Raw genomic sequence first — 16,219 nt, 5'->3', positions numbered from 1 at the left:
TCTTATATTTTTTTATTTACAATGAAACTGAGTTTCTCATTTTTGGATTCAGAAATGAAAAAGATTTTTTTTTCATTTTAAGATTGAGAAATCCAAGTCTCACTTTCTTTTTCTATCTTCTTTTATAGTATGTGTTTTGAAGATGGACATCGTTGTTTTTGCGTCGCGTAGAAAGATCTGAACGTTCAAAACATTTTCAAAAAGTTTGCAATTGTTTTTCATCTCCGGAGAATAAAAACAAAAAAAATAGTACTGCTCATTTTTTTTAACTCTCGTAATTGCATGCGTGCTAAAGAAATTAAAAAAATATGGATATCCATAGCCAATATTTAAAAAAATCATATTATTATGTTTTTAAATAAATGATTGTACGTAAGAGTAAATAAAGACAAATGGTGCACTTTATTAAGTATGTATTGTATAGGCCTGTATCCTATAAATTGCATACTGCACATGTATAGAAATGTTGAAGAAGATATATGACTTATTTATTTTTCTGGCTGAATAAAGTCGCTTCAGGCGCGGGACTCTTTTTCTCGGAAATGTACACGACGTTGACGAGAATGTGAGACTCTTGTTCCGTCTCGTAATGGGAGCCAAACAAGGGCATCAACATTTTTCTCAAATAAAAAAAAAACAAACAAAAAATTTGATTTCACCCACCGCATGCAATCGGAGTGGACCGACTGAACGGCAAGACGGCCACATCACCATGCATCGTACCAGCCAGCGTGCCACAAACAATTCTGCGCTTTTGTTTTTTCCTTTTGATTTCAACATACGCAAACTGCATCATTTGTTCGTAATGAAATAACTGCTGACTGCCCGTGTGTTGTGTCTGCCGCTTAGACCATTCACCAGAAATCGCATCCAAGGTATAGACCCAGCACGCGGGACGGGCAACTGTTCACTTATAGGCCTCAATAATTCACAACCGGCGTCCAGTTATTTTGCGCAGCGAATAGATGGCAAACCGCATCGCCCACACTTTTCTATAATTCATATCAAATGATAAAAATGAAAATATTGTAGCCTACTGCTTTTTTCCCTCCCTTTTTTATTATTTATTTTTTTTGGAAAATCATTTTCAATCGGATTTTGATTTTCATTGGAATTTCATCAATTTCATTCAATTTCATTCAATTTTCATTTGGAAAATTAAAAAAAGTTGTCGGGGCCTCACCCTCTTTTCTTTTGATTATAATCAATAGCTTATTATTCGATTGTCGTTTTCATTCTTTTTCAATATTTTCTTCCCCGTTTTTACTGTGCTTGGGTCGAATTCTGAACATGAAACTCCCCCCCCCCTCCCCCCAACTGGGTGGGCACCAGCCTTGTTTTTGATATTAGACTAAACGCTATGGCGTAAAGAGTCTAAAGGTTGTGCATGCCACAATGATGCAGGCCTATTAGTAATGGTAGTAACTAGTATAGGCCTTTAGTGATGTGGAGGGAGACCCGCAGTTTCGGGGACCGACGGGAAAACAGAAAAAAAAAACACTTCTTCTTTTATTTCGTGCTGTGTCTGCTGCTGTCGTATCCTTTTTATTTCATTTCATTTTGTTTTTTCGTTTTCTCGGTTGTTTTTGTTGCTTTTATTTTTACTTTGGAGATTTTCCACAGCTTTTTTCTTTCTTTCAAAAGGTTCATTCAACCGTTAAGCAAAAGGAAATTAAAATGTGTTTTTTTAAAGGCGGCCGAACCGAATGTTTTCCTATTCTTTTTCTTTTATGAAAAAAAAAAAATTTATTTCGTACGTATCAGTTCTATGGATTGGAAATATTTTCCCATTTTTAATTTTTATGTATTTTTTATTTCTTCCGCATTTTTATATTTTTAAACTAAAAATACGGGGTTTAGGAATATTTTTTTGAGTTGACAATGCCGGAATGAACCATTCCCCGCCCACGCAGCGTTTAAGCAAATCAGATACAGCTGAAGTGTCACGCCCCTTTTTTCTTGCTGCTCTTTTTTTAGTTTAGATCTACTACTAGTGCGTTGTGTTGCCCATTTCCTGTTGAGCTTTCGTCTACAACAGAACACTTTTTATTTGTTATTGTTACATTTTTACTTAACGAGAAGTAAGTACTTGCTCGTCCGTACAGTTTGTTAAAATTAACAAATTGTACAGGCGAGCAAACTTATCACTTCCCGTTAAGTAAATTTTATTTAGTTAAAAAGCTCAGGTTACGATAATTTTTTTAAACTCCTTGCTTTTTTTTGTCATCTTTTCTTTTTAAAAGGCAGGGGCGTAGTGTCGCTGTCTAGTTTCTGGGGGTGGGGGGGGGGTTTAGAGGGAAGTCAATTATAAGGGTTATAGGGGTTGTTGTTGTGGTTTACCGTACTCTGAGGAGTATTGGTAATGGTCTAGTTGCGACCGTGGATAACGACTAATTGATCGTCAAGACAGTCCGAAACCCGTTTGGAATACAATTCGTAAAGTAAATTTAAGCTCGAATTCCGAAACTTGGAATAAAATTGAAAAATGGCATTATTTTTCCACGATAAAAAAAAATCCTTTGGTAAAATGTTTCTTCATCATATGAAGAACAGGCGATAAAAAAATTAAGCAAATCTATTGTTTTTGCGACGAAAAAATTCGATATTCGGCGGAATGACCCAGTTGTTAATGCCAGGCAAAATAGAGTCCGTTTTTTTGAGAAATTGGTTGAGCGTCTTCTTTGACGCCGTGAGACGTAAAAAATTTAAAAAGTGAAAAATGAATTGAAATGTGGGAAAACATATATTCTCTAAGACATCAGAGTCCAGTTTGGAGGCCTCAGCATCTTTCTGCTGATTGCCATCAACAACAACAGATGTGGAGAGCACATCTTCATCGAAACAAAATTTCAGGCATGTACGAGCCAAGAGAGAAGATTTATTTTTCTCTCTTAGCTGTTTTACTTTTCTAGGGCTCAGTTCTAGCTTCGACTAAAGAGATTAGATTAAACATTACGCCCCGAAGGCAATAATCGTCAAGATGACGAGGCAATAATATCCAGCAATAATAGGCCAAATCTTGAGATGGGCTGCTGGGGAATCAATACATTCCCAACAAACGAAAATAGGGAGAGAAAATAAAATTAAGACATCCGTGGAGGGAAGGTGAGGGAAGAAAAAATATCTGATGGGAAATTGGAGGGCAAGGGCAGGGAGAGAAGAGAGAAAAAATGTATTTCTTTGAGGGCAAAAACGACATCAAATGAGTATTTTTGGTTTGCCTTTTTTGTGAGTGGAGTAATCACGAAAGTGAAACTGACTCGCTGGATCAATAGAATGTTTGCAAAGCTCTCTCAAAATTTCAACCCAATTGACAAACGATTCGTTGGTCTGGTAGGTTGATGTCAATTTTGAACTCGTGTCGTCCCGAAAAGTTTTGTCTCAATAGGTAAGGCTTGTACCTTGTACCTCTCGAAAGCAATGAGAAGAAGTTTGGTAGCTTCATGAGGGTTGCTCTGATTAGAGACTGGTTTTAACGATGTGAAAAAAAATTGGGGTGTGGGTAATTGACCGCGTGCAATTTCAGCAGTGATTTGGATCCGGCTTTGGATTGCGTCATTATTTGTGCAATAAGGAGAGTAACATACTCTCGGTCGACAGATCGGCATTTTGCAGGACGACTTTGCAGGTACCCGCTGGAGTGGGGATAGTCGGAACCATTTTTTTAGTACGTTTGTTCAGTCGATGGGAAATCAGGGGAAAAACTGGGTAAAACGGGAAATTGGGGAAAATTGGAAGAATGAGGAAAATGATTTTCGAAATGAAAAAATTTCGAAATCGGTGGGTTTGAATCTCACTACTTACAAGCCTTTTTCCATAGTCCACAGTAAAAAAATGGTGCAAATCCTCTTCTTAGGGAGGAAGAGGGCGTGTGAAAAAAGGGGGACCCACATTGCCTCCCGCGATGAGACGTCTGTCGATGTTGAGATATAACCTGGAGATGATGTGGAGGTCTCGGCGGGCGAATATCAGAATGTGGAAGACATCAACGGCTGTTTTAAAAATATATTGGAAACTTGAGTCATGTTCCGTATACTCTGTGTTATACCGATCGCATCGCGGGTAGTCTTCTGCGAGGATGGTTAGCGAAGTAGGAGGAAGCTTCTCGTTTCCTGATCTGTTACCATAGTTGATAAAATGTCCTTCTTCTTGTTGTCAACTTATCGTCTCAAGCTTCTTCTTGGAATATTAAACAATGATCCCGCCCCCGTTCCACACGGCCCACAGAGAGGATGTGTTTGGGGGAATCCTTAAGTTTCCTCTCTTTACTTTTTTTTCCCGTAGACCCGATAGAGAGTTGTTGAAAACGAGGGCCAATGAGACTCGAATTTTAGAAAAGTTGGCAAGGTCCGAAAAGACAACAACGATTGATAAGATACATTTTCTGTAACTAAATTACAGATCATGTTTAGCTCGTTGATTCTTCCGTCAACTTCCAAGAATCCTGTCCTGCTCAACGTTGAAGATGTAATTGGCGATGAAGTTCATGAACTGAGCCTGGTTTGATCTCGATCTCTGATCATTCGCAATTCTCGATCTCGACCAGATCTCTGCCTTTTGACTTGATGTCTCTCCACGTCAGCACTATCTGCAGCAGCACTACTTTGGTTTGAGGTATCCCCCATTTCGTGTTTGATTTAAACACAGCGGGAAGGCTGATTGAAATGCATGCTCAGGTTGATCTGATCCGGGCAGATTTTTCTCATTCGGTGGTACACTGGGGATAGGGGATAGGGGGGCTAGTTGTCGGTTGGTGTGACATATACAGGAAACAGTTTGTTCGGCGATTCCGGTGTCCACCTCGTCGAACAAATTAATTAATTAATTTTAATTAATTAACGCCACTTTTGGAGTGGCTGTGGAGAATGTCACTAATAGTTGCCACATTAACATTTCGAGGTTTAAAATGCTTTACTGGAATCTGCTGAGAAACCTAATGCAATTATACCCTCAAAAGAACAAAAAACACAAGTTATTAAACAGTAAAATAACTCCCAGCAGAGTTATTAATACGGACGAGGACCACGTCTCCTCCGCTTCGGCAGCAAATGCTGAAATAATGTTTCTTCTTCAATCTGATATTACAAGCACTCCCTATGGTTGAGCTTATTGAGATCGGGCATCATCGAATACGACCGAATAATTTGACTCCTGAGAAGATGTCTCGGCTCATAGTCGAGCATGAATTTTTCAATTTGTTCCGACTCTTGTACTTGATGCATCACATCGCGAATAATCAAACGATTATATTGGACTGTCATGCCAAAGTTTCTGGATATAAAGTGTAAAGGTTCGTCTCTTACATTTTTTTAAATATTTCTCCGCTGTTTTGTATCCATGAAAATGGTCAATTAATCTTTCTTTAACTGTGGCGTATTCGTCCACACCACTTTCCAAAACGTATTTTGTAACTTTTTGAGCTCTGTCTGTCATCTTTTTATATAACTCTAAGACCATTTTTTCGTCAGAAAATCCTGAATTACTCACAATTTTCTCAAATGTATCCAACCATGAATCAAATCTTTTGAGAGGCCCACCCAAAAAAAAAGATAGAGAATGTAAGCTCGACCTTGTGTGTTGGCTTTTCGCAAAATCAGACAGCTCTGACACCTTGGCATACCCATGATTGTTACTACTCGCCATTTCGGTTATGTCGGGGTTTATTAGAAGATTCCGCGCCGTTGCCCCGATTGAACGAACGTTACTCTTAGTCTGAATCCTATCGATTGTACTGGGATTCTTCTCTGTTGACCCCGATTTCGCCTGATTCTCCTGCCTATCGACTGGTAGTTCTCTTCCGCCGGGCGAGTTGATAACGCTAGAACCTGTCTTAAGGTCTTCTTTGCCTCCCTCAAGCGAATATTCTATATCTGTACCAGAGCTTGACTTCGGTTCCTCAGAGGAGGAAGACGGTTTAATCTGTTGCTCAATCTGGCTATCTCTGAACGGAGAGGCTGAACTGGATATATCTTGTTGATCTCCGTTAAGTAAGTCCCTATCGTTTGAATGTTTTCTAGAAATATTTTTTTGAGGTTTAACAGACTTTCTATTAAGAAGAAAGAGGTGTTTCCAATCTCCTTTACGAGGTTGTGATATAATCCCCTTCCTCGTCTAGTACTTGCTCTCTTCTTGGTGAGAAATTTAAAAATTCCTCTCCTTCTTTCGGCACGAAGTCGAGAAGCTCGTGAAGACTGTGACCCGAGAAGAAACGTCAGAATTTGTCTTGCCTGGTCTACTAGGGTCTCCACTAAGTGTCGAAACTGTGAATCGGTCCTCGCTAGAATTGCTACACGCTCTAATAATCTTTCCTAGAAATTCCTCCTCTCTTTGAGTCATACCAGAACGCGCGTCAATGCCGTTAATTCGATCGGGGTTTGATTCGTTTCCCAAGCCTGAAGATCCTGCAACAACCGAATCAGTTGTTCCCAAACCAGCTGTCTGCCCGATCGGAGGCTAGTTGTCGGGTGGGGTTTTACATATTCGGCAAAACGGTTTTTTCGGCGCGATTCTAGTTGTTACCTCGTCGTCGAATCACCATGGTTTATCGGGGGCTTCATATGTACAATTGTCCTGATTTGCACTGCAATAGAATGACAGTTATTTCAATTACAATTATATTGTGACAATATTGTAAGGGTAACGTAATTGGGTGGGAGTAAGTAAACGATACAGATCATCAGTAGACAAATTCGCCAGGTGAGCGTCCATCCGACGCCGAAAGTTAACATATGCAGCGATCCTCTCCTGAGTCGTATAGCCTGGAAAGAAAAAAAAAGATATATATGTATATAAATAAACGAAGAAACAAATAACAAAAAAATATATATATAAATAAAATACGATAAAATGGCGAGGGAACGAGACTAAAGTCACTTACTGGTCAATAGGGTAGCCCTCCTAAGTAATTGCCCTCCAGGACATACTGCGTTTCAAAATCGTATGGGTCTGGGGGAGGACTCGAGGATCTCTCAGAAGAGGGTACAGTCGGCGGCCAGATGGTGTAAGGATGTTGACTGATTGAATAAATGTATTGGTAACGGAGGTAAGGGAGTTGGTCGAAAGATGACCAGTATAATAATGAAGCTAAGAGAAGACTGAAGGGTAATATAAATATATTCCTAGCGGGGTAACATACCCTCCGGAGAGCGATAGGAGAACAGGACGTGTAAGATGATACATATGACGTCATCACATGTCCTTTTTTTCAAATACAGTTAAACATGTACTAAAAGGGTGCTGCAAACGTATCAATTTGTGTAGCGGTCTGGTCGCTTCGTTGTCCGGGTAGATCGTCGTAGTACAGAAAACGTAGGCGGCTTTGGTTTTCCGCGCTGGCGAGGTTTAGCTTGTTTAGGCGATGCTTCTGGTGCGAGAGGCATCAGCTTCGTTGTTGACGCTGTTCCTGGCTTAACCGTTATCGGTGCAGGGGTTACTGGCGTCGGCGTTGATTTCGTTCCTGGCATAACTGGTATCCTTTTCTGGAGCAACCGGCGGTTACGGCGGAAGAGTCGACCTGCTGGTGTCTTCAAAAAATAGTCCCGATGTGGACCAATTCCACCACAACGGCTGGGGTTGACCATCACTTCGAAATGGGGTGCTGAATGACGACATGATCGCCTATAGAGAGAGATGGAAGTTGATGAGCTGTTTTATTGTAATGCTGAATCTGAACTTCTTTGGCACGTCTCGCCTTTTTTTCCAGGACATCAGTCTTTTGTTGCCATTCTGGAGCTAATGAGCGACGATGAGCGGGTAGCGCGTCTCGAACGGGGCGGTTAAGCACCATCTGTGCCGGGGAGGCTGCGCCTGAACGAGGTGCGTTCCTGAATAACAATAATGATTTAGCGAACTTATCAACGTTGAATGATCCTGCTATCCAAGATCCAGCGATGAGTTTCTTCGTGCTCTTGACGGCGGCTTCGGCTAAACGATTTGATTGAGGGTAGTGCGGCGATGAGGTTCCTGTTGAAAAACCCAAATCCTTCGCGAAATTTGTAAACACCATTGCGTTAAACTGGGGATTGTTGTCGCTCCATACTCTTACGGGAGCACCAGGTCCATGAACAAAAAATTCGCGAGAGGCATCGACGATGCGTCGAGCAGTAGTGTTCTTGTCCTTAAACGGAATGACGTCAGGCCATCCGCTATATTGGTCGACGAGAATGAGATGGATCTGCTCGACGGATCTGCTCGAATGGGCGTGTTGCTGTTTCACGCTGTTGAAGCGGCTCACGGGGAAGCGAAGGCTGATGTTCAGTGCAATGTTTGCATGACTGAGCTGCCATGTCAATATCGTTGTCCACACTGGGCCAGTATAACGATAATCGTGGACGTTGTTTTAGCTTGGTCGCGCCTTGATGCATCTGAATAAGGTCCTGAAGGATCGGGCGGCGACATGACTCCAGAATGACGATCCTGGCTCCGGTCATGATCATCCCATCCGACTCGTCGATTGCAAGCTGAGTCCGTATATGTTCCAAAACGGACAAAGTGAAAGAGAGAGATTACATTTATTATTAGGGAAACCATTGATGATGGCTTCTCTCAGTTCGATCATTTGTTTGTCTTCAAGCGCTGCCGTCTTGATTCTGTCCAAAACCGGGTCTGTAACAGAAATGTCAGAGCAATTGATCGTACTAATGATGGCCGCTCTTGCTGAAAAAGAGGGTGGCCCCTCGGCTAGCTCGTCGTCGGGAGATGCGATGTCGACGGGTGCGCGAGATAGCGCGTCAGCCGTTTTGTTTGTAATTTTCTACCTGTTATAGTTTTCAAGTAATTTAAGAAAAACTAAGGGGGCCCACAAGAAATTGTAGAGTTTTTTCGGGTTTTTTTACATCAGTTTTCAAACGAACCAGACCGTAAAAAAAAAAAAAAAAAATTTAAGATAGAAAGATTCCCCCCCCCTCTACAGATATCTCGCCCCGTTTTTTATCTGAATTTTATTAGCAGAGATGTCAACGCTGAAAATCCAGAAATTTCCCGCCATTTTCAAAATTTTCGCCATCAAAAAATTTCATTTTTCCACGCCATCTAGCGGCCGATTTTGAATATGCAAAGGGGAAATTCTTCTCGGCTATTTAGTATTTAGAATTGTTTCAAAAATTAATTAACAATTATAAAAGTGCTTTAAAATGGGCATAACAACTATAAAATTGTTATTTATAATTGTTAATTATTGTTTGAGTGTTGTTAATGTTGTTAATCCTTTAGTTTGAATTCCAAACAAAAATGCTTTATTTAAGGGGAAAATTCATCGGACTAATTGTACAGCCAACACTTTTCTCCATTTAAATGTCCCTGGATTTTAGTAAATCGTTGGCGAAATATATTGTCGTTTTGGTTATTATTATGTTGCACCCTGTTTACATTATTGAGAGTGAAGACTTCGTACATACCATCTAGTGGTTTGCAGTCGAGTCAGTGGATGAGAGACCACAAAAAATGTCATTTCGTGAATGAAGATGGCGTCTTCAGTCCACCCATCCATTTGAAGCATAGCGTGAGCATAGCATGAGTAATATAGGCTATGGTTGAAGAAAACAATTGTAATAATATTTACACATTTCAATATTTGCCGCGCTGGCCCGTCCTGCCTACGCATTAAAAGAATGCCAAGGTATATCAAAGATCATAAATTTGCGTGCGCAATTGGCCCAATTGCGCAGTGAATTAACCTTAATATACCAGACAAACCTTTTTTTTCCGACTCGTCTAAGTATTTACGTTGTCTACTTTTCCCCGTGCAATCTTTATTCTCTGCCGTCTCATTGGTCTCTAAGCTTTTCTACTTATCTCGCCAATCATCCATCCGTCCCTCACATGATGTAGGGTATCAGCAGCGTCTGGGGCAATCATGACAATCGATAAATACACCAACCGCAGCACAACCATCTCTAAAGACGAGCTAGAGAATAAATATCACGTCAAAGACAAAAAGCTTTGATAGCTGATGCTATAGACGATGCCCCAAACGCAAAACATCTCTAAAGTGAATTGGACTTTTGTCTTTCATACCAAAATCCAATCATTATCAAAACTGCCGCCAATCAGAAAACGAGAAAACGCTCGACTCTATATATACTTAAACAATTTAATTAATGGCTGCTTGTTTCCAGCTTTGATGTCGAAAGAGGATCAATCGCCACACAGCAGTTCAATTCGTAGAAATGAAAATCTGCCACGGCAGCAGCAGCACGTCCCACACACAGCAGCACATAATGGAAACGTTTATATATATAAATAAATATATAATAAAAGTCGTAAGATATAGATTGACGGTAATAGAAAAATCTCCGGCAATCTCCAGCACATCACAGCAAAGACGGGCGGTACGTGGAAAATCCAGAACGAGAGAAAAATGATTCTATAAAAGAGAGTCTTATATAAATAACTATATATGTGCCAGATTACAGATCTATATAGATATATAAATGATGGAGGCTGGCGTGGTTGTTATCGCCGCGTGAACGCTCCAGCTAGCGGCCGCAACCATTGGCGTAATGATGATGTCATTAGTTCCGCACGACCTGCTGCCCACTCTCTCCCAGCAGTCCTATATAATATCTATGTACTATATCACATATTGGCCCCCCGTTGCTGCTGCAGGCGTATTCCCCCCTTTTATCCTTGCCCACACACGAGCCTATTAGCGTCCGAATCAATCATCGTCCTTTTATGTCTAGTCGCCATTCTCAAGACAAAAAAAAATAACATGTAAAATTGAAATTAAATTATTCATGTAATTTTTCTCTAAGAATAACAAAATAATAATCTAGTTCATTTAAACATTTGTTTTGAATTGCAACTAAAGATGATGACCGGGGTGGGAAAAATAATAATTTGAATTCATTTTGCACTATCAGAAAAATTGCACACATTGAACGAATTCAAGAAATAAATTGAAAAGGTTTTGCAAATTTTTATCACCAGGTCGTTCCGTGATAGGCGATGTTCATCGGCTGCTGGGGTGGGTAATACGAGCCGGCGTAGTTGTTGCTGTACGGTTGCTGTTGCGGTGCTGCTTGGTATCCAGCAGCGTTGCCGTAGTAAGTCGTAGTGGGCCGGAATCCCATACCGTAGACGCTGGATGGTCCGAATGAAGTCGAGCCGTAAGGAGTTGGTGGTGGCGGATAATAAGGCGATCCGCTGCTGATGGGCACCACACCGTAAGGAGTCGGAGGACGGACGGTTGTGACGTAACTGCTGGCCTGCTGCTGCTGGGCGTAAGGTGCTGGAGGCATTCCACCGTAAGGAGCAGGTGGCTCGTAGTAGTTGCTGGGCGGCAGTGGTGCGGCAACAGGTGGCGAGTTGTAGTAACTTATTCCTGCCGGATTGGCGGGAGGAGGAGGAGGATAGGCCATGGGTGGAGGAGGTGGTGGTGGCGGATACATCGACATGATGTTCATCATGTTGGCCATCATCGAGTTCATTAAAGCCAGGCTGCCGGGTGCCAGTGGATCCAGCGTCGTGGTAATGGGCAACGGAGCAACTGTTGTCGCTGCTGTTGTTGTTGTTGTCGTCGGAGCAGCCGTTGTTGTTGTGGTTGTTGTTGTAACAGGCACCGGCTGAGGATAGTAGACTTGAGCGTCGATCAATTGCATCAGGCAGACAACCACCAGGGCGGCGATACAGTGTCCGTCTATATAACACAACAATACAATTAAAAACAATTGAATTAAAACAATCAAATCAAGTTAAATGTAATAATTTTACCCATTTTGTACACGAGCGATGAAAAATATGAAGAAAGGCCTACGAGATGAAGAGCAGCAGATGATTCAATCTCCGCCGACAGCCTGCTGTTGACAGACCCGTTCAACACCCCCATTTATATCCTCCGTCCATCCCCCCTCAACCCCCCGCCATGATCGTCATTTGTTTTTCTCCCTTTGTAGACAATTTCCGCGCGACATGCATATCGTCCCGCACCTTTTCTATAGTTTCAGAATGGGGGAAAGGGTGACGTAATAATTCTCAAGGACAATGCGTCGGCAATTATCTATCAAATTCTTAAGTCTTCAGCCCCAAATGATTTCAACAAAATATAACACGCCCCATCCATCCATCCCCATCACTTTTCGTGATGTTGAAAACGATTGAAGAAACTTATTTGTTTATTTGTAAATTTATTTTCTATCTTTCAAATTGGCATCGATAAAGTTTTCGACGCTGCCATGATGATGATGACGGAGCAGCAGCAGCAGCGTCGAGTGACAGCAGCAGCCAAGAGAGTTTTCAATCATCATCGCAGATTATTATATAAGAGCTGATGCTCGGTGCAATCGAAAGGGTGCTGCTGCTGGGTGGGGGATAAAGAGCTTCCGAACGAAACGACGAGAGTTCCATCCTCTTTCCCCCCTCGCTTTCCATTTCCGGTCCCGACAAAATCATCGCCGATGAGCGACACAGCACAACATGTGACTCGAGAACTACTTAAGATTATATGCAAGCAGCGTCTATTTTTCCCAGTAAGTATTGAGCAGCCAACAGCAGCAGCATCTATATAAACCCAAATAAACCCAAATAAATCGATCAGCAGCACGACATTTTTCATTTGATATTATAGAAAACAAAACTATTATAAAATATTATCTCTATATAATATTTAGAGTATAGATATTATTTTTGATCAGACGCGCACCGGCAGCCAGAGAGAGTCTCGGAAACTTCCTGTGTGTCCTCGTTATGTCCACTCCACTGCGCTAACCGCAATAATAAGAGACCAAAGGGGAGTCTCAGAGCTATAGAGCGATATGCTATATTATCAAACAAGCAATTCGCCATGCCAATAAAAGATCAAAGTCTCAGCTTATTTTCATTTGATTCCAAAATCTATACGTCGAATTATTGAGATTTAACTTTTGTGGATGGGCTCAGCAATGTTATATACACGCCCATTCAATTTTCATCACCTCTAGCCCAAAAGTTTGTGTCAATATTATAAGTTGAATACTTGGAATTATATAGGGGCGATGGTCTATTAAGTGATGCCTGTGATGCTGTGTGTGAAAATGCGCATCTAGCAGCTGCTGCCCATCATCCGCTGCTTTGGCTATATATGCTGCTGTGCTGCATGCGTATGTGTAATACCGCGAGACAGGACTCTGCACTTCTCTCTCGACTTAATAATATTAGATAAGCCGGTCTCTAGGTCTTTTTCTCTTATTTCTTTTTTGATCTTTGGGCTTTATATATTATTCGCTGCTGCTGCTGTTGCCGCTGGGCTACTACCATTTGACGTCATTTCACCGAGTCTTTTCCGTGTGTCTTATTGATAAACTTTGATGTTGGGACGTTGTTAGATTCCCTTCTAACAGCACACCATCAGCAGTACACTTCTAATACAAACATATAGAGAGCGAAATACACATGGACGCAGGGAACTATATGTTGCTGGTGCTGCTGTATAAGTGCTAGAGGAGGTTGGCCAGTGATCGCCTCGCCGAACACGCAGCAGCATCTAATATATATAATCGGCTCTTGTCTATTTGCACAGCTGATGCTGCTGCGTGCGCTCAGCTTTATAGACGTCGCGCGGATGTTGTGCTGTGCTCTGCTGCTGTGTTTGTTGGTCTTATAAAACATATACAAACTACACCCACATCGACAACAGACATCAGCAGCACAGCATTTGTAAGATGGCGACATTGTTTAGCACCGGTCATTGTCTGAAACAGAGTCAAAAGAATGGCAATTAATTGGCCATCAGCCTGATGGTCTATTTCTTTTTATTTTGGTAGAGTGTCGTCGCCAAGTGCTGCTGCTGCTCTTATATAGTATTAGATGTTATATGGTTATCTCATGTAAGAAAGGTTTCCCGTGTTTTTGCTGCGCTGGTTATGTGTTTATCGATCGCGCGGGAGTTGATTGCGCTGTATTATATAGCTATACTCTATTAAGACATATCCAGGTCAAGTGCCATTCTGATGGGCTTACATGGCTATTTATTATTACCATGGCAGCAGATTTCTTTTTCACTTAAATATTTGATTAAATAGATAAGACTTACAAGGATTTATAAGAAAATTATATAATGTGGTCTTTTGTTACAATATAATATATTAAGGATGTAAAGGTATAATCGGGTATAATAATGGTACAGGAGATTACACGTGGAGGGGATTACATACACATGTAATAATATATAATTCTTTTCATATTTGAAATTTGAAAATCCTCCTTTTTTTGTATCACATATACAAACGTCCATAAAGCTATTAAATTTTTTTAAGCTGATTGAACAAGGCCTATAACAGCACCCAGACTATAGACTATATAGACTTATGACTGATGGCTGCTGGCTCCTCTCTCTGCTAATCGAAACCGGGATTTCGATTGATCATTGTCAAACATAATAGCAGCAGGCGTTCACGCGCCGTCTGCATTTGATTATTATAACCTATAGAAAAGTTGCCAATATTTAATCGAACTGTTTATATAGACGCCAAGCTAGCATTTTATATACATGCATCACGGTTCTGTTATTTTAAATTATAAAGTTAATAAAGAATACCATGCATATTTATAACACGTCTCCTATAAGAATATTACCGGCCTTCAGGTCCAGACGTATAGATTTTGCCTATAGCAGCTGGTGTTGAAAGTATATTTATCTGTCATTATTTATATGGGAGATATAAATCGATTTTTTCAAAAAATAGGCCTTGGATACAATATAGACGACAAATTGGGTATATAGTAGCCTACCATCCATTATAAAGATATAGGCCTAACCTTTAAAAAAACGAAGATTCATATATTAGATCCCATAAAGACAAATTCCAATTGTATGGGGCGGAGTGAATCATTCATCACCATGGCGCCAACGATGGGATGGCAGCTCGGATTTGAAAAGGTTTTGAAAGTGATCGCTTTATATATAGAGAGAATATTATATAAAGAGTCTCTTGATATAATTCTACACACACAGCATACGGATGATGGTGCTAATAATGATGGGTTATATATACAATATATAAGACACACACACAAGCACATTTCGATATAAAAGCATCAGCGCACAGAGAGAGCTCTATATAGAGAGAGAGAATGATTGCATTGATAAGCCAATCTATATATTATATCTGGATCTGTCCGTCTCCTGTCATCTCTTCTCCGTTCGCTCTCTTTCTCTCTTCATAGATATATAATAGGAAAAGGGGGGCCATTATTATTATACACCACAAGGGGGATCGTGACAGACAATAGATCCAAGAGCCGCAGCACCATAGAAAAACGTGATGCGAAATTAATCGAGTCGATATAATAAAAATCAAAAGCTTTTATACATTTAGACAGCAGCAGCAGGGCGTGGCTCTATCCTATCTATCTAAATAATGGCCATCACATTTATGCGCGGTTAATACACAGCACAGATCGTCTGTATGTATTAATATTATATAATATCTATATTGCTGATGGGCGATGAAATTCACTGTGACATTTTTGGCTCAGATTTATTATCTATCTACTTTTGGATACATTTACATTAAATATTTACGTACGTATACGTACGTAGACCCAAATGCCAGCATGCACTTGCTGATGGTTTGTCGAGCTGTTATTATATAATAGGCACGAGCTATTAGAGGGTGTGACAGGGCGGAAATTTATATGTGCGTCAGCGCTTTTCCCTGTGTGTGCTGGAAATCAGTGAAGCGAATTCGTCGCTCCATATATTCTAAATGCGCTGGTGGAGACAAGAGAGAGTACGGAATTACATAAATATTTATTCTTATTAGATAGCTATATTATTTTCATATTTTCTTTTGCATTTGCTGGCCTTTATTTTACGCATCTACTGACTATATTCAATTTAACCCCAATTGTTTGAGATCAGAAAGGCTAGAAAAATATCGATGTTGTGTGAAAACACGGTTAAAGGCGTGTTTTTGATAGGTCATTATATGCTGAAGAATATGTTAAATATCGATTTATTCATATGGCAGCATGTCCCCCCCCCCTTTTATGTACCCTATTATTATGAATAATAGACTGTTTGTGCTGAACTATATATTAGAAGCACACAGGCAAACGCCTATGCTGTCTATTTAACTTCGATTCGGCCTAAAAGTTTTCCGCAAACATTTTTATCTCTTTAATATAAAAAGCTATAAAATTATATTATTATTGTGATAAAGTTGATTCACCTTTTCTATTCTTCCATTCATTATCGGACATTTAAAAGACAAGTTGGACACATCAGGGAACTTTCGAATCG

The 16,219-nt window shown here is 40.5% G+C and overlaps 1 protein-coding gene across 1 annotated transcript; it reads right to left on the bottom strand.

Annotated features, from left to right (window-relative positions):
* Positions 1-10,719: 10,719 nt before the first annotated feature.
* On the bottom strand, positions 10,720-11,819 carry LOC124199696 (leucine-rich repeat extensin-like protein 1). Its single transcript, XM_046595613.1, has 2 exons — positions 11,713-11,819; positions 10,720-11,638 (listed from the first exon to the last, which is right to left on the bottom strand). Exons 1-2 carry the CDS (start codon positions 11,714-11,716, stop codon positions 10,923-10,925), a joined length of 720 nt encoding a protein of 239 aa, XP_046451569.1. The 5' UTR covers positions 11,717-11,819; the 3' UTR covers positions 10,720-10,922.
* Between the last annotated feature and the right edge of the window lie 4,400 nt (positions 11,820-16,219).

Source organism: Daphnia pulex, chromosome 8 (genome assembly GCF_021134715.1).
Source record: "Daphnia pulex isolate KAP4 chromosome 8, ASM2113471v1".
In the NCBI taxonomy this organism is placed as follows: domain Eukaryota; kingdom Metazoa; phylum Arthropoda; class Branchiopoda; order Diplostraca; family Daphniidae; genus Daphnia; species Daphnia pulex.
Note: the sequence above shows the minus strand (reverse complement) of the source record. Positions and strands in the feature narration are given on the sequence as shown.